General features: G+C 35.5%; 1 protein-coding gene across 2 annotated transcripts in view; it reads left to right on the top strand.

The window, feature by feature from the left end:
- Nucleotides 1-22621, top strand: part of grid2 (glutamate receptor, ionotropic, delta 2) — a 2157968-nt gene that overhangs the window by 2087826 nt on the left and 47521 nt on the right. For both annotated transcript variants that reach the window (XM_039751125.1, XM_039751126.1), the window contains one exon: nt 4886-5081. In XM_039751125.1, coding sequence (XP_039607059.1) covers nt 4886-5081 — 196 coding nt within the window. The remainder of the gene's footprint in view (nt 1-4885; nt 5082-22621) is intronic.

The raw sequence follows: 22621 nt of genomic DNA, 5'->3' as shown, positions 1-22621 counted from the left end.
TTACATTTAAAAAGAAAGTTATTATTCTGCCATTAATCCCACGAACCTATGTTATTCGGTTCAATACTTCATTTGTAAACTGATTGTAGATGGGGTCATTTAACTTTTAACTGTAAATAGTGATGGTAAACAATCCCTGTATCTATACTGTAGCTGTTTATGTATAGTGTTTTCTGATTGTCTGTTGATAATTATAATTGTAATTACAGTATATTATAATTTATAATATATAAAACTATTGATTATATTTGTCCTCTATTTGAAATATTTGTCATCAGTAGAATTTTAGAAAATATGCAATTTTTTTGTACTGTAGACTACAAGTTGCAGTTGAAAAAGAAGGTGGCCCAGTAACTTTGTTGCTATTGTTAAAGCTGATTCGATGTAGTGGTATGATCTAAAGTCAGTCAGACTCCATTTTTTTAAGAGTTTGTTCCCTGCATTTAACCCTAATAGTGTCACTTAACACCAAGCAGAGCAGACACCAAGGAAGATGAAAGCTGCAACAGCTTCAGAGTCAGACCCACTAATTATTAGTATTCAATTAAATAACCAGAGCCTCTGCAGAAACGAAATGAAAATTAGGATAATAATACTGTTAGCAATTAAAAAAAAAACCTTCATAATCCACACATAGCTGCTTAGGACATTTTAATAAAAATCTACCAAACTTAGTTGAGTAATTTCTACATTGACTCCAAAACACAGAAACTGGGAAGTAATGACTCACTTAAATAGGCTGGGAGTCCAATGAAAAATGGAAGTTAGTTGGATCACAAACCTGCAATCACCAGAGGTCCACAGGACCAAATATGTGAAAAACTTGCCTAGGGGATATCGGTTGTATGTAAACGTTTGCCTCTATTTGTTTTTTGCTTTTTTCTTTTTACTCCAAGGAATCCATTGGTTTAATTTATTCTTGAATAATATTTCTGGTTTTGTTTTGGACAGTGTTATCACCACCATTTTAATAACACTATTGCCAGGACCATCATCCATCACCTAATACACAGTTTCCAAAATCCTTCAAACCTTTCTAAATGTTTTCTGTGTTTTGATTATTTGGTTTTTGAACTCTCTGCAATCTCTGATTTTTATTTTGTCTCACAATTCTTGGCAATGGTTACTGACTGTTGTTTTCCTAGTTCTGACTCTCACTTTGATTTTTTTGACTTTATCCTCTTGTTCTATTCACCCCCTAAAAATTGCAATGGGTGTCAAAAACGGGGTAAACACAATTAAAAAAACAGAAATCCTTCACAGAGCTAAATGGCCAATCTATCACTGCTACCTCAGAAGTACCATACAATAGTACATGGGCAAAATGCAAGAACAGATTATAACACTCACCAAAAGCATAGCTACCACTCATAAGGATACAGATTTGTTCAAATACATCAAAAACAAAGTAGAAACTAATTAACATAAATAAAAAACAACAATATCTTTCCATCATTTAATTGTTTAACCACTGCCTGATTGTAGAAACAGAATGAGACAAGCCTGACACAGTCAGAGTCCTGGAGACAAACTGCCTCCACCCTATTGGCCATTGTACCAATTAGTTAGTGCTGGTCCCACCAATCTGATAAAAAGACACTTCTACCCGAAAATTCCAGTGCTTATTTACCCGAGATAGCTTTTTCTTAGGCAGGCAAACAACTTGGCAGTAGAGCAGTGACACCAAGTGCCAAATGAGGATACCAAGAAGAGAAACAGAATAGGGGAGGATTAGTAACAGTTTATAAATGTTGCATTGCTTATATTTTAGTTCTAAAGGGTAACAACAGAGATGCAGTTTGCACAGCTTATCAGCAGCTCTACTTGGGGTATACTAAACTGAAGTAGTGAGTCTTCAGCCTGGATGTAAAAGCTGAGACTGAAGAGACACCTCTTATAGTAGCAGGCAGACTTTTGCTTACCTTAGCAACCCTGTAACATAAAGCTTACTGTTATTTTATTAATCCATGGAATCATAAGCAGGATGTAAAATCTGTGCTCAGGTTTGTAAGTAATGATAAGTTCATATAAGTAAGCAGGGCCTCGCTATTTAAGACTTGATGTGTTAAAAGAAGAATTTTAAAGTCTGACCTAAACTTAACTAGGAGCAGTGAAAGGACATAAGAACTGGAGTTATGTGTTTGTACTTCCTTGTTATTGTAATAATTCTTGCAGCAGCAATTTGAATTAAGTGAAAGCTGTATAAAGAATGATTTGAGTAGCCAGTGAACAATGCATTGCAGTAGTCAATCCTACTAGAAATAAATGCATGAATTAATTTCTTAGTTTTCTTGCATATTTAGAATATGAATTAATTTTCCAACATTTTAAGATGGAAAAAATCATGTTTTTGATAGTTTTGTAATGTGTGCTCTAAATGGCATGCCAGTGTCAAAGCCAACGCCTAAATTGCAGACTGATTCAGATAGACTAATGGTGATTCCAACAGAGTTAAATAATGACAAAATTGTTGCGATCAGTATAATTTCCCCCAATAATCAACATTTCTGCTTTATCTGTGTTCAAAGACAAGTAGTTTCATCCATCCACTCATTTAACTCACTATACAATACAATACAATACAATACAGTTTATTTTTGTATAGCCCAAAATCACACAGGAAGTGCCGCAATGGGCTTTAACAGGCCCTGCCTTTTGACAGCCCCCCAGCCTTGACTCTCTGAGAAGACAAGGAAAAACTCACAATAAAAACCTTGTAGGGAAAAATGGAAGAAACCTCGGGAAAGGCAGTTCAAAGAGAGACCCCTTTCCAGGTAGGTTGGGTGTGCAGTGGGTGTCAAAAGTAGGGGGTCAATACAATACAATACACAGAACAGAACAATTCCTTGAAACAGCATAATAATAAAAATATTAGAAGTACGGTTTAACAGTAGAGTATATGACATAATTAGGTTTGGATATTTTTAGAGTCCTGGAGACCTCATCCATCTAGCTGCCTCCCCATTTGGCCATGCCACGGCTGAAACGTTGCTCCGATGAGGACCCCTCTTTCCCATGATTCATGTGATCCTCCATCAGGGATGACTTTACCATAGGCAGGCAAACAACTTGGCAGGTGGGCCGTTGCACCAATTGCCACATTTGGGTACCGAGAAAAGAAACAGAATAGGTGAGGGTTAGTATTCAATTCTAACTATCATGTCACTTATGTTTTAGTGCTAACAACTAACAACAGAGATGCAGTATGTGCAGTTAATCAGCAGCTCTAGTCAGGATATGCTAAACTGAAGTAGTGAGTCTTCAGCCGGGATTTAAAGGCTGAGACTGAAGGGGCATCTCTTATGGAAGCAGGAAGACCATTCCACAGTTTAGGGGCCCTGTAACTAAAAGCTCGACCTCCCACTGTTATTTTATTAATCCTTGGAATCCTAAGCAGACCGGCATCTTGAGATCTTATCACATCTAATTAAGGACAAAATCAGAGAAATGTCATTTGGTCTAAAAGAAAGGTATAAGAGGGTGTCATCTGCATACAAGTGAAAATTAACATTGTCTTCTAATGATAATTTCCAGTGGAAGCATATAAAGTGAAAACAATAAAGGTTCCAGTACTGTGCTCAGCAGGATACTATATCTCAATTCTGTGTATAATAATGGAGTACTGTCAGCACATTTCTGATATACTGGAATCGAATTGATAAATAACAACTGAACCAGGCAAGGACAGTGTCCACGAGCCCAGTGTCATTTTCCAGCCTGTGTAGTAAAATAGAATTTTCAATAGTATCACACACTGTGCTTAGCAATATAATTGGAGGGCATACACAAAAGGACACAGAAATGCAGTGGTGAAAATGTAGCTCTAATCCCAAACAGAAAATATGATCAAACTCCAAGTTACAGAAAGAAACAAATACAAATTTTCTTATTAGTTAATGGTTTTTGAGTATTTGTTTATAGAATAATGTGTAATATTAAATAAATGTGCTTTTTTCAGACTATCATAAAGCATTTTTATTTGTAATGATCAAAAAAAGTGCAGTGCAACAACACAGTAGGAGCAAATTAGGCCATATTAGTTATTTAAAGTATGGCATTTCACCTCACAATACACTCAGTACTCTTTAAAAAAACAACATGGAAACTCCATCCTCATGAAGGATGTTGTTCTGTATTAAAGTAGAAGTCATAGTAACCCAAAGTGAAACTTCACATTTTCAAAGACTACAGTATCAAATTTAAGATGTAATTATAGTGTACCACAGAGATCCAAATCGTCTTTCTAGTAAGATATACCTGTTTTAGCATATTAAGCAATACCTTAATCATGTAAAATGCTCAAACTGCATAACTCAGCTTTATCAAAGAGTTTAGCTTTTTAAATAGTTGGTACTGGCTGTTTATACATGTAGCTCTTCTGACTAATTCTACCGCTACTGCCCAATATGTTTTGTTAAAATTTTACTTTTGGGTACAGTAGTAATAACTTACCTTATTCATAGTTCTGCATATCTTTTGGTCTTTTCATTTGAAATTTTCAAACTTAATATTGAAGAGCAGAATAGTATATTCAGGATAATGTTATTAAATACTATTTGCATTTAATATACTTGAAGTGATTAGTATACAGTCCTTAGTTGTATGCAAGTATATACTGTATAATATGTGGTGCACTTACATTATAAAAACATTTCACATTTAAAAAGTGAACTCTTACAATTATTAACAGTATATGAATAAAAATGAAACAACAGTATTCATAATAGCAAAGGTTTTAAAAGTTTTACATTTATTCCAACACTTTATCTGTAATACTATGTACATCAGTACTTTTAGTTAGAAACAAAACTACAGTTTGTTAAGATCAATATTTGCAGATACTCTGAAACTCAGATCTAACCTTTCAGTTTATTTTTCTTTTTAGGTCCCTGCAAGACCTCTCCAAACAGACAGAAATTCCCTATGGCACAGTGCTGGATTCTGCTGTATATGACCATGTGAGAACAAAAGGAATGAACCCATTTGAAAGAGATGGCATGTATTCCCAAATGTGGAAAATGATGAACAGAAGTGGTGGTCCTGAAAACAATGTAGAGGAATCTCAGGAGGGCATTCGAAGGGTAAAGTAGGATTTTGACTATATATTGCTGTTGCAGGATAAAAAGATAAACATGACCAAAAGCATTTTTATGTGCAGGTTTTCTTCCATGATTTACTTGAAACTCTTTAATAATTTTAAATAAATAGTTTTTCAGTATTTTTTCATTTTAAGTAATTTTAAAATTAGTGCATTAAAATAATACAAAAATTGCCTTCTTAAACAGTATAACTTATAAATAAACTTAAAATCTTATAAAGATGGTGAAAGATTCAACATATGGAATTACATGAGTATCAGAGCATGGATACAAAATATTCTCATATTCTTAGCAACACCATCAGCAAACAGTTATCAGATTATCTGCATGGTTGCCATTAACTTGGATTCCTATATGGCAAATTGCTGAAATTTCTTTAGGTTTTTATATAGGCAAGCCCATTTAACCAATCAGCCAACAGAAATTAATGGATCGATTTTTTCAACTCGAAAGTTATTTTTCACAATTATGATATACTGTATATCAGTTTTCCAATTGAAACTGTGTTCTAATGTTAAGCATTTTTTTAATTTTAAAAATACCTTGGTGGTTCTTGTAGTTTACTGTGGCACTTTAGGGTACATTGGTTCATAGGTGATAGAAAAAGCCTTACAACTTACCAAATACGTCCATTTTGCAAGCCAAAAATGTTATTGAGCATTGAACCAAGGTTATACACATATTGCAAAATGGTGTATCCATGTTGTTTTATGGAGGAAAAAATCAAAAATCAAATCACTGTTGTGAAATTCAGCCATTTTAAAAGGAGACTTTAAACTTTTCAATGCAGTTCATCTTAATTTGCTGCAGTGCAATTCCCTTCAGGGCCAGCAGGGGATGGATTCACCTTGAAAAATCATTGCCAATCACACATTACTGACAATGAATGTTGATACCCAGATCTGAATCACTGTCTTAGTTCTGTAGAAAGTCACACAACCACTTTTATTCTTTCACCATACCAAACTTTTTTTTCTTAAATTTGGAAAGATACTATGTACTGCCACTGGATTGTTAAGGCACATGTATGCTTCACTGAAAGAGAATATTGAGTATGCATGCATACAGGGCTTGTAGTAGGGCATTATTCTGTTTCAGCAATGACAAAACCTGCTATAAATGGTTGAAACACCAAACACTCTGACAGCAAGCACTCCCGCCCCACCACCCACCCATTCTCCGGCCAAGTCTTTGATACAATATAATAAATAATAATATAATAATATAAAAGTGTGCTCCACACCCACTTGATTAAGAAATGGCATCAAATTTGAAACGCATTGCAAGTAGGACTAAACAACCTATAAAAAAGACAGGACCAGCAGGAATTTGCTTCCACTTCATGCATTGCAAAAATCTATAGCATTATAACCAAGTGACAAGGATGGAAAAGATGTTATAGGCATACATCCTTCTGTTTCAGGACAGGTTCACAGTACAGCTGGAGCCCATCCCTACAATTATTTAACAAATGCAAAATGGAAACATTTCCTGGACACGGCACTGTATATCACAGGGCTAACACACACAGCCAGTTCATCTGACTTTAATCAGGTTGAAGTTTAGTAAGTTCAGTACAAATGTTTTAACATAGGAAGACTGGACTATCATTCCTGTCTCAAAGTGCCAAGTTTTGCATGGAATCTGCATATTCTTCCCTTGTATTTAAGGATTGATTGGTGTCAGTAATGGTACATTTAACTCACTCAAAAACATTGTGCTCTGTTCTTTTATTACCATATCATCAGAAAAGGCGACTTAAAAATTAAAATAAATTGTTAACTGGTTTGTGGCACTTCAGTTTACTGAGAAAAATCTAAGGCTTTTATCAATATTACAACATATTGTAATCAGTTCAGTTCCAATGTATTGTTACGTACAGTGGAACTCATACATGCTATTTTCACTACAGACACACTCTGCATGCATCTGGCTCTGTAGTCTATGTAAAATAACAACACAGAATGTAATGTGCCAGAAGGCAGCTTGGTGTTATGTTAGCATAACTCTATCCACGATGGCTGCTGCAAGTAGATAAATGAGCAAGAAACATAGTACCAAGGATCTATGATAAAATAATTATTTCTAGGGTCTTTCTGTTATCTCAAAGATGGCTCATAAATGTAGAACACATGCTTTCTTAAATCAAAACATTTACCACTTCAAAGTAGATTTATTGGGTAAGTTATAAGGTTTTTTTCTATCACTTATGGACCTGCATAGCCTAAAGCGCCATTGTAAACTGCAAGTGAAGACAATATATTTTAAAAATGTATTAAAAACAATTCACTTTAGAACACAATTTCAAATGGCAAATTGATATATACTGTACCATGACTGTGATGAACAATTATCTTCATCTTATCCATCCTATAAAGTGATAAAAGATTGGCTCATGCTTTGATAGAAGAAAAACAGTGATAAATGAATAAATTACATCTGGAATAATTATATTATTAATTAAACTGAGGTTATAAGCAATACATGTTCCAGTTTCCTTAAAGTCTGTTGCTATGTCTTCCTCACTTCACACAACAATAACAGGGAAAATTTAAAATGACTCTATCATAAAATTAAATTAAATTTCTTTCATTTTTTAAAATTTTCAGTCTGTTTCACACAAACAGTTTTTCCCATTATTAACATTCTACAGATTTGTGTCCTCAGATAATGGGCATGTAAAATAAAAAGCTTAAGACAAAGAATACAGATACAGCTTTAAGGAATTCTGATGTGTGAGCTGTAGAATATACCATTTTTCTTGTGTATTTTTTCTTTCTAAATACAGTATATATATTTTATGCATTTTATTGGTTTGTATGACAATAGTTCTTCCAAATCAAATTAAACATTATGCACATAAAATGCACACATCTGATAGAAAAGATAGCATGTCTAAATAATTGTCTGAAACTGGAAATGTTGAGGGATTGTGAACTGCAAAAAGTAAAAACTAGGTCAAAGTTACAGTATTTCAGGATGAAAAATGAAATAAAAAAACTGAGAGACATCTTTAGCCTAATTATAGGTGAATAGTAAATAGTTAGTGTCTCTAACTTTCTTATAGGCCTAATGGTATAAAATAGTTTGTAAACTAAAAACATGCTTTAACTATTACTTAGTGATACATCATTATTGACTGATGCTGTCTCATTACAAATTGTGACGCTATAGCCTTACTGTGATGCTAATACAATATAGTACAGACAGATACTGGGGCAAGATTCTCAATAAGCTTTAAGTATTAACCGCAATGAGCAATATGCCAGTGAGTTTACAACAGGGGAAAAAAAATGAAAAAATATATTTTAACAAGGATTTTGGACTTACTATCAGGTTGTTACTTTCGTTTGTTTGTTTGTTTTTTTTTCTTTTACGGAGTTTGTTTCGGGTGCTGTAACATTCCACATTTACCACTGGTGTTTTAAAAGTGGCGCCGAAGCTAAACACAGTCACAGGTGCCTGGGAACATAGACCTGGGAAGGTCAAAAGACTAACACAGTGAATCTGCAGACCGCAATACCTCTGACTTAGACACGGAACGCCCTCCATATCACGGAACACACATAGCGTTAGTCACGAAATGCCCTTGACAGCACACTCCACTATGAGGGGCCAAACAGACCATAAATCATATATTTATGTGTGTAATATATTGGTTTATGTGTGAACACCATTGTTTTATGAATATTTACTATTGGTTTGCGTGCATACTTAATTGGTTTGCATGTGAACAATACTGGTTTCATTCATATGAACTATATTGGTTCGTGTCCATATATTAACGGTTTGTGCCTGAATTATATCCGTTTGTACGTGCCTACCACTGGTTTGCATAAGAACTATATTGATTTGTGTGTGTACATCAGTAGTTCCAGTATGTTTGTTATTGGTTTGTGTGTGAACTGCATTGGTTTACGCTTGTATGTTATCGGTTTGCGTATGAACAATACTGGCTTGTGTTTTTTGCCGGTCTAACGATGGATTTGTGTATGCACTATATTGGTGTTTATGCATGTCTTATACTGGTTTCATGTAGGTAACCTGTTGATTCTGCGCTTGAACTATATTGGTTGTATGTGTGTACCATGTCGGTTTTGTGTACAAAACATATTGGTTATGCATTCGCACCCTATCGCAACTCTGTGCATGAACTATATCTGTTCTGTGTGCAAACTATATTATTGGTTGTTCACGTGATCTTCAGTGGAAATGGGTGGGGCAAGAAACAGGAACTCAAGGGCCGGCAGAGTCATGGAGTGTAAAAAGAAGTGACTAGGAGACGCATTTGTGTTTAAACGGCACCATATATTTTTTCCGCACAAAGCGTTTGCGAAACGACTTGGTGGTATTTATTATTATTTAACAGAATCTACTTTTGAGTCTGTAATGAACACAAGGCTAAAGTTAGGTAACTCCTTTATCCAACATATAACATTTAGATACTATTGGTTACATTTGCCCAGTGCCCCCCGGGCTGCACAGACAGGTGAAGTGAGTTTCTTATGGTCACACAGTGTCAATATCAGGACTTGAACCCACAAACTCAGAGTTTAAAAATGTTAACCACCACGCCACAGTGCTTACACATCTACAAAATGTATATTAATTGGCATGATATAAACTTGTCCAGAACAGATTCCATTGTTTAGTTGAGTTTAACATTTTCAACCCGCTCAAGTTCAAATTCTAGAATATTTATTTTTTTAAATAATGGATCAGTTTATACTGTAGAAGATTTTGCCTTGCTGTTAATATAGAAGAATAAGCTGGTTTGTGAATAAGTAACTGACTGCAAGCTTATACTGGATGTAGCTAGGAGTGAATAAAAGCCAGTTGAATGTGAACCTAACTTCAACTCCGTGATCATTTCAGATGTTAAAAATAATTACCAAGAAACCCTTTCACAAACATGCAGTGACTTGCAAAAGTATTCAATCCCCTTGAAAGTTGTCATAATTTTCTACAAGACAAAAGATTTGTACACATACTTATTCATTCAGTATTTTTTCTTATGCTGTAACAAAACATTTCCAAACTCAAAATAAACCATTTTATGTAGACATTTAATTGAAGAAGAAAATCTCCAAAGTTAGTATTTACATAAGTATTTAAACCTCTGCGGTTTGGAAGCTCCAGGTTTACACCAATGACAAATTAATTACAAAGGTGGCAGTCATTTGACAGTCATACTTAAAAATAATGACGTGCTACTTGGTGAGTTCTTTCTTTCTCTCTGGATATAAAAAGCCCCCTTTGTAGGGGCCATAGTCTTTGTTGGACAGTCACTGAAAAATGAAAGGAGAGGAACGTTCTGCTGATGTGAGAGACAAAGTTATTTAAATGCACAAGGTAGCAGGAAAGGACTATAAAAATATCAGAGTTTGAATGTCCCATTGCGCACTGCTGGATCCATCATCAGAAAGTGTAAGGTTCTTCACAGCACCCAGACTCTTACTAGAACAGGCCGTCCCTCAAAACTGAACATCAGAGTTAGATATCAACTGGTGAGAGGGGAGACTAGAAATCCAACCGTCACTCTCAAATGTTTGCAATGCTTTTTGGCTGAAACTAGGAGTGAAGGTGCAGGGGTCCACAATTTCAAGAGCTCTCCATTAAACAGGCCTCTACAGGAGGGTGGCAAGAAAGAAGCCATTCCTTAAGACGGTCCACGTAAAAGCACATATGGCGTTTTCCCAGTTAAGATGTGGGGATAAGGTTTTATGGTCAGATGAATCCAAAATAGAACTTTTTTCTCAGACTTCAAACAGGTACAGAATCTGTGGCATAAAACAAACCTATGCCACAAGAAACACCAGACCTACAGTGGAATATGGTGGTGGCAGCATCTTGCTATGGAGATGTTTTTCATGTGCTGTGACTGAGAATTTTGTCAGAGTTGAAAGGACAATAGACGGGCACAAATACCACACAATATTGCAGGAGAACTTGTTCCAGTCTGCCCAGAAATCTATAAACCATACAAAGAAGCAAGGCTATAAAGCCTCTCTATTGGAACACACCATGTCTGACACCCCCATCTGTAGCATTCTTACTCCAGCCCTAAGTCCCTTAAGCTCATGGACTTCCTCCATTCACTCCTCTCAATGAAATGTGAGTTACAGCATTACCACCTGCTTGGATGATTTTGAGAATAAGATGATGTCAGGCTTCAGGGCAGTATTTGTGATGTTGTCTAAGAATTGATTTTGTTGTCTAGGAAAAGTTAATTATTGACTTTAAAATCAATATGCATAACACATTTTTGGGATTTGTGGTCCTTTATATTGTAGGGATATAGGATCAGTATTATGACTCGTACAAAGGACAGCAAAATTCTTACTTGCACATTCTAATCAACAAGTAATGTATTGTCACTTTTTGCACTATGATTATTAAGTACATTTACAGTAAATGATCTCTTAGCTGAAGCAGCTACCTTATTCTGCATGTATTGTAACATCTGGATTCTAGCTTAAATTATTCCAAATTTCACCCTGGCATAATGAAATTCTACCTGCACACCTAAAAATCTATCTAAACACCTTGGGATGGGTTAAAAAATCTGACTCCGGCTGAAGTTAAAATGAAAGGCAAAAGCAACATTTCCTGGGGGAAACAGTGTATGGGGTAATAAAAAGATTTGGAGTGTATTTTGAAGTGAACAGTCCATCACACTGAAGAGAGAGGGGGTCCACTAATGTAACCTGACAGGGCTATACAGCTGTGTCTTTCATTTTTGTGCCTGTCTATGAATTCTTCTTTTTTTGTTTTGTTAATAAATACATTAGTTGTATGAATTTGTATTGACCTGGCTTTGCTTTATTTTGGATTAGAGAAAAAACCTTCCTCAATCTTAAAATGCATTAAACTTAATGAAGGAATTTTATGATTTAACTCTAGTTAAACCAGAAAGAATCTTTCTGTGATATAATGTCCTTACACAGGAAACATGCTTAAGATTTTGAGCACTTGTAGAAAAATAAAGACACTTTTATAGATGTTACTGTTTATGCTTATCAGCTTAATGCAGCGTGCCAGTCAAAATAAAGATTTGATCTGAAAGTTAAAACAAATCTGAAGTGCTGCTTCACACACGTTTGAGGATTTGCTGACAAGAACTTAATTGTTAGTTGCCTAAAGATAGCACATCTAACGATTTCTAGCTATAGTGACAATCTGAAAGACTGTAACTAGTCAAATAAAATTACACTTTGGCAAAACTAAATCCTTGTTCTTTACAATTAATATTGGGAACAGCTTGTTGCAACATAAAAAGGGCTATATTGAGACAGTACCACTATCTTCATGTTTCCTTATCTGTTTTTGGCTGTCTCTGGTGTGTTTCAAAAGTGTCAGTTCATTTTATCTGAGTAGACAAGAAAGTATTTTCAGATTCTTTAAAAAATATTTAAAGAATTCAAGAGTTTCACTTGTAGATTTGGAAGTGGCCAAATGATATCATTAGACATAAGGCAGGAGCCAGGCATCAAATGGTGCAGAACACATTTACTCATACACATTTACCTTAAAATGGGGCTGTAGGAGGAAACCAGAATATCCTGGAAGAAAATCACATATACCACAGTCATACTTAACTGGGAATTTAGTCTTAGTCCCAAAAGTCATGAGGTAGTCAGAGGATGCTCTGTTCCTGTATAGACTTTCTGTGATCTCTTTCTGGAGAACATTAAATGCTTATCATTGTATACAAGGATATAATTTAAATAATGAATCAAAAATTTATTTGCCCAAAAAACTATGTATTCAGTCTAGAACATACTATAAATAAGTTAATTCTAACATGATATTTGATTGCATAGAAGAAAGCTACTCCTTTTACCAGATGCCTGAGACACAGCCATGCTAATCTTTAGTAATACATACTGTGAACACTACTATTAACACTCCTTGCTCACCATAGATAATTAACTTGTATCTGACTTAGGGTTAGCAGAAAATAGGCTAATCAAGTTTCAATTTGTGTTACTCAAAATTGTATGCAAATGTTTAGATATGTATTGCTACAAAGCACAATAATTGCTCTTTTGGGAAAATCCAGTACAATTACAAAGTGTACCACCTCCTGGTAGATTCCTTCCTTCCAAATTGGCATGGAGCAAAGTTCACCACTTCTTCTGTGTGATTTCTAGCCCTGCCTTTCTTGCTGGCATTGTTACTAATAAAATGACAGTTTCCTGCTGGTAACCACAGGGCAAAAAGCAATCCATCATAATATATACACTAATATACTGTATGTGTACCTAGTCATTTACAAAGTAATAAACTTCTATACTAAAATTTCATTTTGATATATCCCTGAAAAATAATGCAGCACTGAAGAAAAATAAATAAAAGTTTGTTAAAGATGTGTGGCTAAAAGGAATGTGTTTTAAGAGAATGGTAAAATGAAACTGACTGGACTTAGCTGAAAAACAGATAAATAATGGAAATGTTCCAAAGATTAGACCTAAAATAACATCAGCTAACACGGTAATGGGCATGACCAGATCTTGTGAGACAGATTGTCAGAGTGAAGGGCTAATCGAGCAGAAACGTGCCATGGAAATGCTTATTGAATATCTCTCTGAGTTAAACTGTCACCTTCAGATGATATTAGCTTACATCACACATATTTCTTTTGGGATTTTTTTTTACATCTAAATGGATCATATTCAGGACCTTAGTCATTAAAGCAATTTAAGCATAACATAAGTAAATTTTACATAAAAAAGGAAAAACTGATAAACCCCAGGAGTTGCCCCAGACTAGAAATTACATCATATAATGAAAAACATTACTTAGGATTATCACTGCCCACAACCTCAAAGTGTACAGAAATAGCTAAAAAGGATTTTTAGATCTTGTGATATACAATATATCCAAATATCCAAAGAAAAAAACTCAAGAGATTAAGTTAATGTACACAAGCACAACAGAGCTAAAGTCTTAGCTTTGTGAGGCTACAGCTCTGACCACTACATCACTGTCAAAGCTGCCTTTAGCAGCTGTTTATGCAAAGAAGTAAACCCATCTGATTAAATTATAGAAACTCAGAGTTCTTGATGGCATATAAGAAATAGGATGTTTTTTTTAACTCAGGAAATTTCTATTTTTCCCATTTCTTACATACATTGACATTATTAAATATATGAAATTGTGACTACTTCCTAGATCCTGCCTGTCAGTGCAGATTTATGCCTCATTTCATTGCAGAGATCAACACATTTCTCGAGGCAACATCGCATGAGCAGTTAATATGAAAACTGTTTAAGGCAGTGTACAAGTGAAAGATCTTAACTCATATGCCTTATTATCATACCCTACCACTATAATTCTACTCTGCTACCCTTCATGAAGATATATATTCTCCTTTTTACAAACATTAAAAATATATGTTTGTGATTTATCATAGAAAAAACATTAAACAACACAGGAAATGACTATTTTTTTATAACTCAAGCAATGCATCTTTAACTCTTCATGGAAATATACACAAGTCTCCAATACTTATATTTTATTTGTATCTAGATTTTTGATAAGTTTTTTTAAAATATCCCAATATTAGTAATAAATGGGAGGAGTTTAAGATTTTGATACAGTACAATACATATCTGACACCATATTTGTCATTGATTGATGCTATAGTCTCCCTTCCACAATGATGTCTGTGAATTGGCAGCAACAACAAGCATAACCACAGAATGCTGAAAATGACTTTAAAAAGTCTTGATGATGTTTATCTGATGATAATCTAACAAAATCCATCCATCCCGCTATATCCTAACTATAGGGTCATGGGGGTCTGCTGGAGCCAATCCCAGGGCGCAAGGCAGGAAACAAACCCCAGGCAGGGCACCAGCCCACCACAGGGCAAGCACAAATACACCAAGCACACACTAGAGACAATTTAGGATCGCCAATACACCTAACCTGCATTTCTTTGGACCATGGGAGGAAACCGGAGCACCCAGAGGAAACCCACGCAGACACAGGGAGAACATGCAAACTCCACGCAGACAGGACCCGGGAAGCGAACACAGGTCTTCTAACTGTGAGGCAGCAGCGCTACCCACTGCGCCACTGCGCCACTGTGCCGCCCATCTGACAAAATGATTACAAAATAATACAAATATTCACACCATCAGAATTATGCCATGCCTTGGGCACTGATTTAGCATGGCAATTTTGCATTGTCTCAGATGAATTCTAAAATGTGTACATCGTTGGAAAAATGGCTTCTTTGTTAAAGTACTTCTAGTGGTTGATAGTACATCTTACCAACAAGAGTTATATGAGACATAAGAAAACTCTACACTTCTGGAATTTGTTTATCTCTGATATTCCTTATTAAAAAGGCATATGATACTGGGAAGAAAGGAATTTCTGGAGCAGTTTGTGTTAGTCTTAACGTGACTAACCTCCCTGATTTACTGAATATAAGTCATGCATGTAATGGGTGTCAGTAATCATTTGTGATGATTTCCAGTTTTTTCAAAATTGCTCTTGGACACACACTTGTCTAATCATTTATGTTAGACCCAATACATTAAGTTGCATATTTGGTAAATGGCTGTATCTTTTTCAGATTTTTGTTTGTCCCACCACTAAACCAGGCAATAAAGCTGAAAGTGATGACAGGCTGAATCACACTGCAATAAAAGAACAACATGAGGTCCTTGCCACTTTAAATAATCTGATTTTATGGAGGAGAAATAACCACTGATTGCGTATATACTGATTGAGTATATGTGTTTTGCATTTATATTCCAATTAAGATTATTGTCTAGAACAGTTCCTAAATATTTATATTCAGTCACTATTTCTACATCTTCCCCCAGACCAATAATCTGTGAACATGAAGATTTGTGTCTCTTTAAGTCAAATAAAAACAAATCAATTTACAAATCACTCTTTTGTTTATTTTACATTTCTAAAGTGTTACAACCTTTTTGCAATTGGGAATGCAATTGGAGAAAAACAGAAAAGAATCTTTGACATAACTGACTTAAATAGACTAATTTAAAAATTATGTTAATACAAGGAAACTTGGGGATTGCAAGACAGAACTTAAAGGAAAATCTGCTCATCAGCAATTTAGAGCTGACGTGAAAAGCCAGTAAAAGCAATGTTTGAGGTACACCTGTGGAATGTTTCTGAGTAAGGGATGGACAGTGATAAAATTTGACAATGAAGAACTATTTGATGGACCTGAGGTCACAGAATACTAAAGGAAATGGGTAACTGCATCAGAAGTGGAACAATTCCCAAAACAATACATCATCAGAGAATAAATTGGTAATGAACTGTTCACTGTTCACTTTCACTGTTTGAAAGGAAGTATAAGATTTTTTGAGGAATTTTGTACTTTGAATTTCTCAGCAATTAACAAAATGAAGCTGGACAGTTGTCCTTAATAGCTGCTGAGATGAGCAAGTGCTTTTTACCGTAACGCTCAGTTGACCTTATTTAATTTAATAACAGAAACATCTGTGTGCATTGAAAAATGAAAAGAACTCCTCAATAGTGACTATTGGGGCTACTCCAGACTTCTCTGAGAAAGGGAGTTAATGTAACTAGAAGTACACAAGTAGGAAAGCTTAAGTTTCACAGTTGAAATGCTTGATGTGCCACTGGTTGGTGGAGATCTCAATCAGCTGAGCAGTACAAATAGGAACTCTAATTACAGTGACCCAAATTTGACTTTCACTGCTAACAACATTTTAGGTAGGATGTGTAGTGGCTAAGTGGCTGAAAATATAGAAGATATGTTTTTGAAAGCAAATGACAGAAAGAATTCTAATGAAACCAAAACTGAAGCACACATGAAGACTGTTTCACTGGTAGGTTGCCTTGACAAAGGTCTAGTTTTAAAAATAATGTGAAACCTCAGAGTTAGGTTGTACTTTTCCTCAGTGCTTGCAACAGGTTTGAATTGATGGCATTGTTCATATATGTAAAATTGAGAAATATATGCAGATGTCCATTAGACATATTAGATACACATTACTGTGATTGAAATTTAGAAATTTAGAAAGCATTACAAACCAGATTCAGATTTTCTAGTTCTCATTAAATTTTCAAAAGATTACAGATATTCACATTTATTGAATAAGAAAATTACAATGAAAAAATATTTTTAAATGCTTTTCTATTAAATAGTACCTGTTTAATAGATTATTTTTTTTGCATCACCATGAACCCACACGTGCACTTTAAGATTCAGCTTGTAAAATCTACAATAGTAAAACATTGGCATAGCATCTCCCAAGAGTTTTATCATTTCTTTATGCGTTAGCCAAGAGTTACAGACAGAACAAAATGATCATGTCTAACATTTCACATTCCTTACTGAGGTTCTGTATTTGATCCATTTTTAATATAGCTTTCAAACTACACTTTAATCCCAAAGTCAGTATGCTTAAATGGAGTACCCAGAAATGAAAGCATTTGCTTCAAATTGGCATCTGTTTGCTTCAAGCAACATTTGTTTCTTTTTAAGTCAACCCATCACATGCTTCCTGTTAAAGGTATGAAATCCACAAAAGCTGCCCCTTTCTGCATGAATTATCCTGATACAGACATCTGGCACTACAGAAATTTAGGCGCCAGGTGCATTCTGTTTTTGTCCTTGAAAGTAATTGATTTTATTTTAAAGAATTCCAAATTCAATGTTAAATATTAATGTAGCAATTAGGATTATCAATTAACGTTTTCCTGTTTTTACATATATTTCACTTTTTTATATGATTATAGTAATTATTTTTTGAATGGTGACATGCAAGTTGCATTACATTAAGCTTTAGTCCCAAACCAGCACTAGAAGATAAATATAATGCATAAACAGCTATCTGTATAATTATTTAGATTCAGTATATTTATAACTATGCTTCTACATAACCTTCATTTGTACATTAGTCGTGGATCTTTATTTATTAAACATTTGATGGATAACAATTCTCTCAGATCCTGTCTTTAGAATAATTGTTTTTGTTAGTTTTTAATTTGTTTCAAATGCTTACATTTTGTATTGTAATCATCATCATCATCATCCTCCTCGTCATTTTCATTCCACTTGTCTAGCTGAGGGACAAGCTGGGCTGACCAGGGCTCCTTATCTCCAACAGTTTTCACCAGACCTTACTTGAAAATACACAAGTTTACCCAGGACACTGAAAAGGTATAGTTCTTCCAATGTGTTGATGTTCTGGATCTTCTCCCAGTGGGTAGTACTTTGTATGCCTCTCATATGAGACATCCAAGATGTGTTTCATCTACATGCCTAAATGATATTGATTGTTTCCTCTTGATTTGTTAATGGAGTGGTTCTACTTTGAGGCTCATCCGTATTTCAGAGCTACTCACCCTACTAAAACAACGGTGGTGCAGAGAAGACTCATCTCAGTTGTTTGTACTTACAATCTCACACTTTCAGTTACTTTCAGAGCTTGTGATCAGAGAAAATGGTATAATTGTAGACTAATCAGTAAAGTGAGAGCTGTGTCTACAGAATTAACTCTTACTTCACCACCATGGTCAGCTACAAAATTTGTAGACTGCTGCCGGTGCACCAGTTTATTGGTCAGCCTAATGATTACCTCAGTCTTCACTCATGAAAAACACATTGAGATACTGAACTGCTCACCTCTTACCCAAAAACAATATGTGACAAGTCTATAAGATTCTGATGATGCATAGACAACAACATATCAGCTGCAAACAGTTGAGATGCATCCCGTATGTTTCCAGTCTTCCTATCAAGTATTGGCTGTTCTTTGATGTGGTTTTCATAAAATAATTAACAGGAAAGGGAACAAGATGTTCCCACACTGAGCAGTATTGCCTTATTCTGTGCCGGTCGAAGTGGAGTGGATGGATGTCGTCCCTAGTTGTCCATAACGAGTGGTCGGTATTATTAGACTTGAAGGACATATGTGTTAGTTTCCTCCCTTGGATCTAGAGTGGACACCCCTTCAGTAGCACAATCTCTTTGTGCATATACTGTGTACTTAAAGGAGCGCGTCCCACTTGGTGTATTGTTTGTGTGCCCTTTTACTTTTATAAATGGTGTCCAGCCTGTAACAGTGCCCACTGAATATCTTCATAATTTGACAATTCTGTATTATTACCAAATATGCAGACACAGAAAGGTACTGAATTGTACACTGTAGCTGCCCCAGAATCCCATTTTGTTTTAGTAGTTTCCACAAGATACAGCACCAAACAATACAGAGTCATAAGATTTTTCCAAGTCTGCAAAGTACAGTACATGTAGACAGGATAGTCAAATTCCTTTGACCCCACAAGGTAGAACTTAAAGTTGGTCTGCCATTCTGTGCCCAGCATGAAATTCTCATTGCTTCCTCTGAAACTGGGGTTCATATTTTGGAATGACATCTATATTCCAGTACTCTGGCATAGTCTTTATCAAATATGTTGAATACTCTAAACCCTTGATAATTGAACATACACATTTTAAAAATACATCCTATCACCTTAGTCTGCCAGACCTGACACATTGCCTCCATCTTCTATGCAGCATTAAACATGTACATTAGCATAAACAAAACCCCACAATCCACAAAATTGTGTAGCACATGTGAGCAACAGCAAGAATGTCTCTGTAATCACAATAATAATGGCCGCATAAACCTATAAGGACCTTTTAGTAACCATATCAATTTTGCCATTGGAATGGACATAACCACAACCAATGCTTTTAAAACTTCAGTGACAGAGTTCAGTTAATTAATGTAATAGAGAGTTTAACCAATATTTTAAGAGAAGGGGATGCAGTGGAGGTTGCACTGAAAGTATAGACAGTCCTGAAAAAACATTTCAGTAATAATGTAATAGAGAGTTTAAACAATATTTTAAGAGAAGGGGATGCAGTGGAGGTTGCACTGAAAGTATAGACAGTCCTGAAAAAACATTTCATTACTAAAAAATGTACAATAAATTAGATGCCTATGGTACAATGCTCTATATTCAAATAAACATGGATTGTAGCAAAAAATAATGAGCATCAGTTCTAAGATAATTTCACAGTATTTGATATTTTAAGTTGTAGGGTAATTGGGGAGTGATGATGGCATTGTGACTGCAAGATATGACAAACTGAAGTAGGCAGTTATCAATAAGGTGTTTTTTATTTTTATTATTATTATTAATTATGATGATTTATGTTAGATAAAAAATCCTGTCTTCAATATGTGTAAGGAAACCTCAATGATTCACACAGTAGTAGTGATGTGTGGAATGGGACCCGGACACAGACAGGCGGACATCATTTCTGCACCCAACACACTCCTTTATTATAGACACTATTTACAGGTTTTAGTCAGTGCACGCCCCAGTGCCTCCAGCACCGATTCCCCAAGGTCCAGGCCTCAGAGTCACAAAATGCCTTTCTAGCCACCTTCAGTCCTCTCTCCAGCTCCGTCCTTCTTCCTCCCGACTTCTGCCCCTGAATGAAGGGAGGCGGCCCCTTATATAGGAACCCGGATGGGCTCCAGCTGCTTCCCGGCCATCTCCTGCGGACACACCCCAGTGTGGCTGAAGTGCCAGCTGCGCACCCGGAAGCCCTTCGGGTGTCCCTGCTCTTCTTCCCCCCAGCACTTCCTGGCGGAAGTCCTCCTGGGCGACCCGGCTGGGCTCCACCCCCAGCCGCATGCGACAGATGATAATGGAAAACCCAGAATCTTAAAGACTGCAATAAGCAGTTTTTCACTTTGGCTTTATTTATCTTTTCAGATGAATGGTAGTGATGGGAATCAAACATGTGCTTTTGATTTACCTGAGGAAGCTGAGAATACTTTGATATTGCATCTTCCATTGACAGAATAAAGTATGAATAGTAATATACTGTAGATGCATTTTGTGGGAATGGGGTTACACTAGAAAAGACTAAGAAACAAGATAAAATATGTCTGAGAGATTTTAGCATTATACATACAGTATATATTACTGTTATGTATTACACATTTTGTATGCTCTGGTTTTGAATGTTCTAGTATAATGTCAATCATACAGGAATGAATTGAGATCTTGCACCTTCTGTGGATGTAAATCGAATGGTTCCTGTTCAATGCTTGTTAACTACACTCCAAATATCTCAAAGTTTACATCCTTGTAAAATAAAGCTTGACACAGATTAGATCTTTAGGTACTTAAAACTAGATTAAATAAAATGAAAAATAAAACTTTGTATCATTTTGTTAACACCAGATTTTAACACAAGAATCAGGCTTTATTGTAAGGCACATATACAGACTCAATTCAGATGACTTGAACCCCGAGCATTCCACGAGCTTCAGACTTAATACAGTTGTTATCACAAAATATCCCTTCTTAACACAATTTCCCATCATTAGCTTTAAAGAGTTTCAAATAATAATGATCTTGTTAAGCACCTGTTCTCATAACAATATCCTGCCATCATGAATTTTCTCATAACAATTTACCCTTCACTATCTGCTTCTTCATTGAAATCCTTTTGGCTCAAAGGACGTATTTGCCACCTGGAGGTGAGCATCACCTAATCACGTCTCCAATAATTCTGAACTGTTAAAAAATTGAGGGCCTTTGGTTAATTTGTTCTCACCACTATTTTGGACTCACTAGAACCTACCTGTGAAAACTGGACTGCTTAAATTACAATTCAACTAATGTTTACTTTTTCCACTAGTATCTCTTATGGCTGACATAATAGACAGCCATGCCAGTTAGGTGGCAGCACACAGCTTCACTGATAAGGGCTAAGTTGCAGACAGCTTGGCATGGTGCCTCTTGACTACTTGAAATAAAAGTACACGTCCTTGACAATTAATTCTTACATAGTTTAAACTGGTTTAACATATTCTTCTGTAACTTTATCATCATCATTATTATTATTCATAAAGAGGCACAAACATAGGAACTTTAATGCACCTTTAACCTATTTATATAATATATAATAATTAATACAGTATATATATATTGTGAAAGAACGAGTCTCAACACACTGAAAAAGGTTTGGGGCAGCCACCCGTATATTGTTCCTGGCTGCAAAAGATTTAAATTCAACACAAAGATGTTGTTTGCTTGAGTTCCCAGAATGAACTGACTTAGTTAGGAAAGATGGAGGATTTTATAGTCTGTACGTGACTTCAGTCTGGGTGCCGGAACCAGAAGTGACGTCATTCTGGGTGCCGGAACAGAAAGTGATGTCTATCTGGGTGCCAGAACATATACATGTGAAGCTGGTGACATCAGATCAGGCAGGTTTTCCCGTATTTGATCTGTAGAAATAACTGAAATAGGTTTAGAGCACCCCGCCACTCCCTTCCTGGTGGGTAATCACCTCCACTTGGTCCATTCAGCTTGCTCCTAGTCGCTGACTAAAGCTAGTCCATCTCTGCACTAATAAAATAATGAATGTTCATAGATAGATACTATTGAATGTTGCTCCCAGAATTTTATGTAGTATATTCCTGTTAATTATTCCTGTACAAACATTTTAAAAACACAAATTTTGTGTTACC

This window comes from Polypterus senegalus, chromosome 4, assembly GCF_016835505.1.
Source record: "Polypterus senegalus isolate Bchr_013 chromosome 4, ASM1683550v1, whole genome shotgun sequence".
Taxonomy (NCBI): domain Eukaryota; kingdom Metazoa; phylum Chordata; class Cladistia; order Polypteriformes; family Polypteridae; genus Polypterus; species Polypterus senegalus.
Note: the sequence above shows the minus strand (reverse complement) of the source record. Positions and strands in the feature narration are given on the sequence as shown.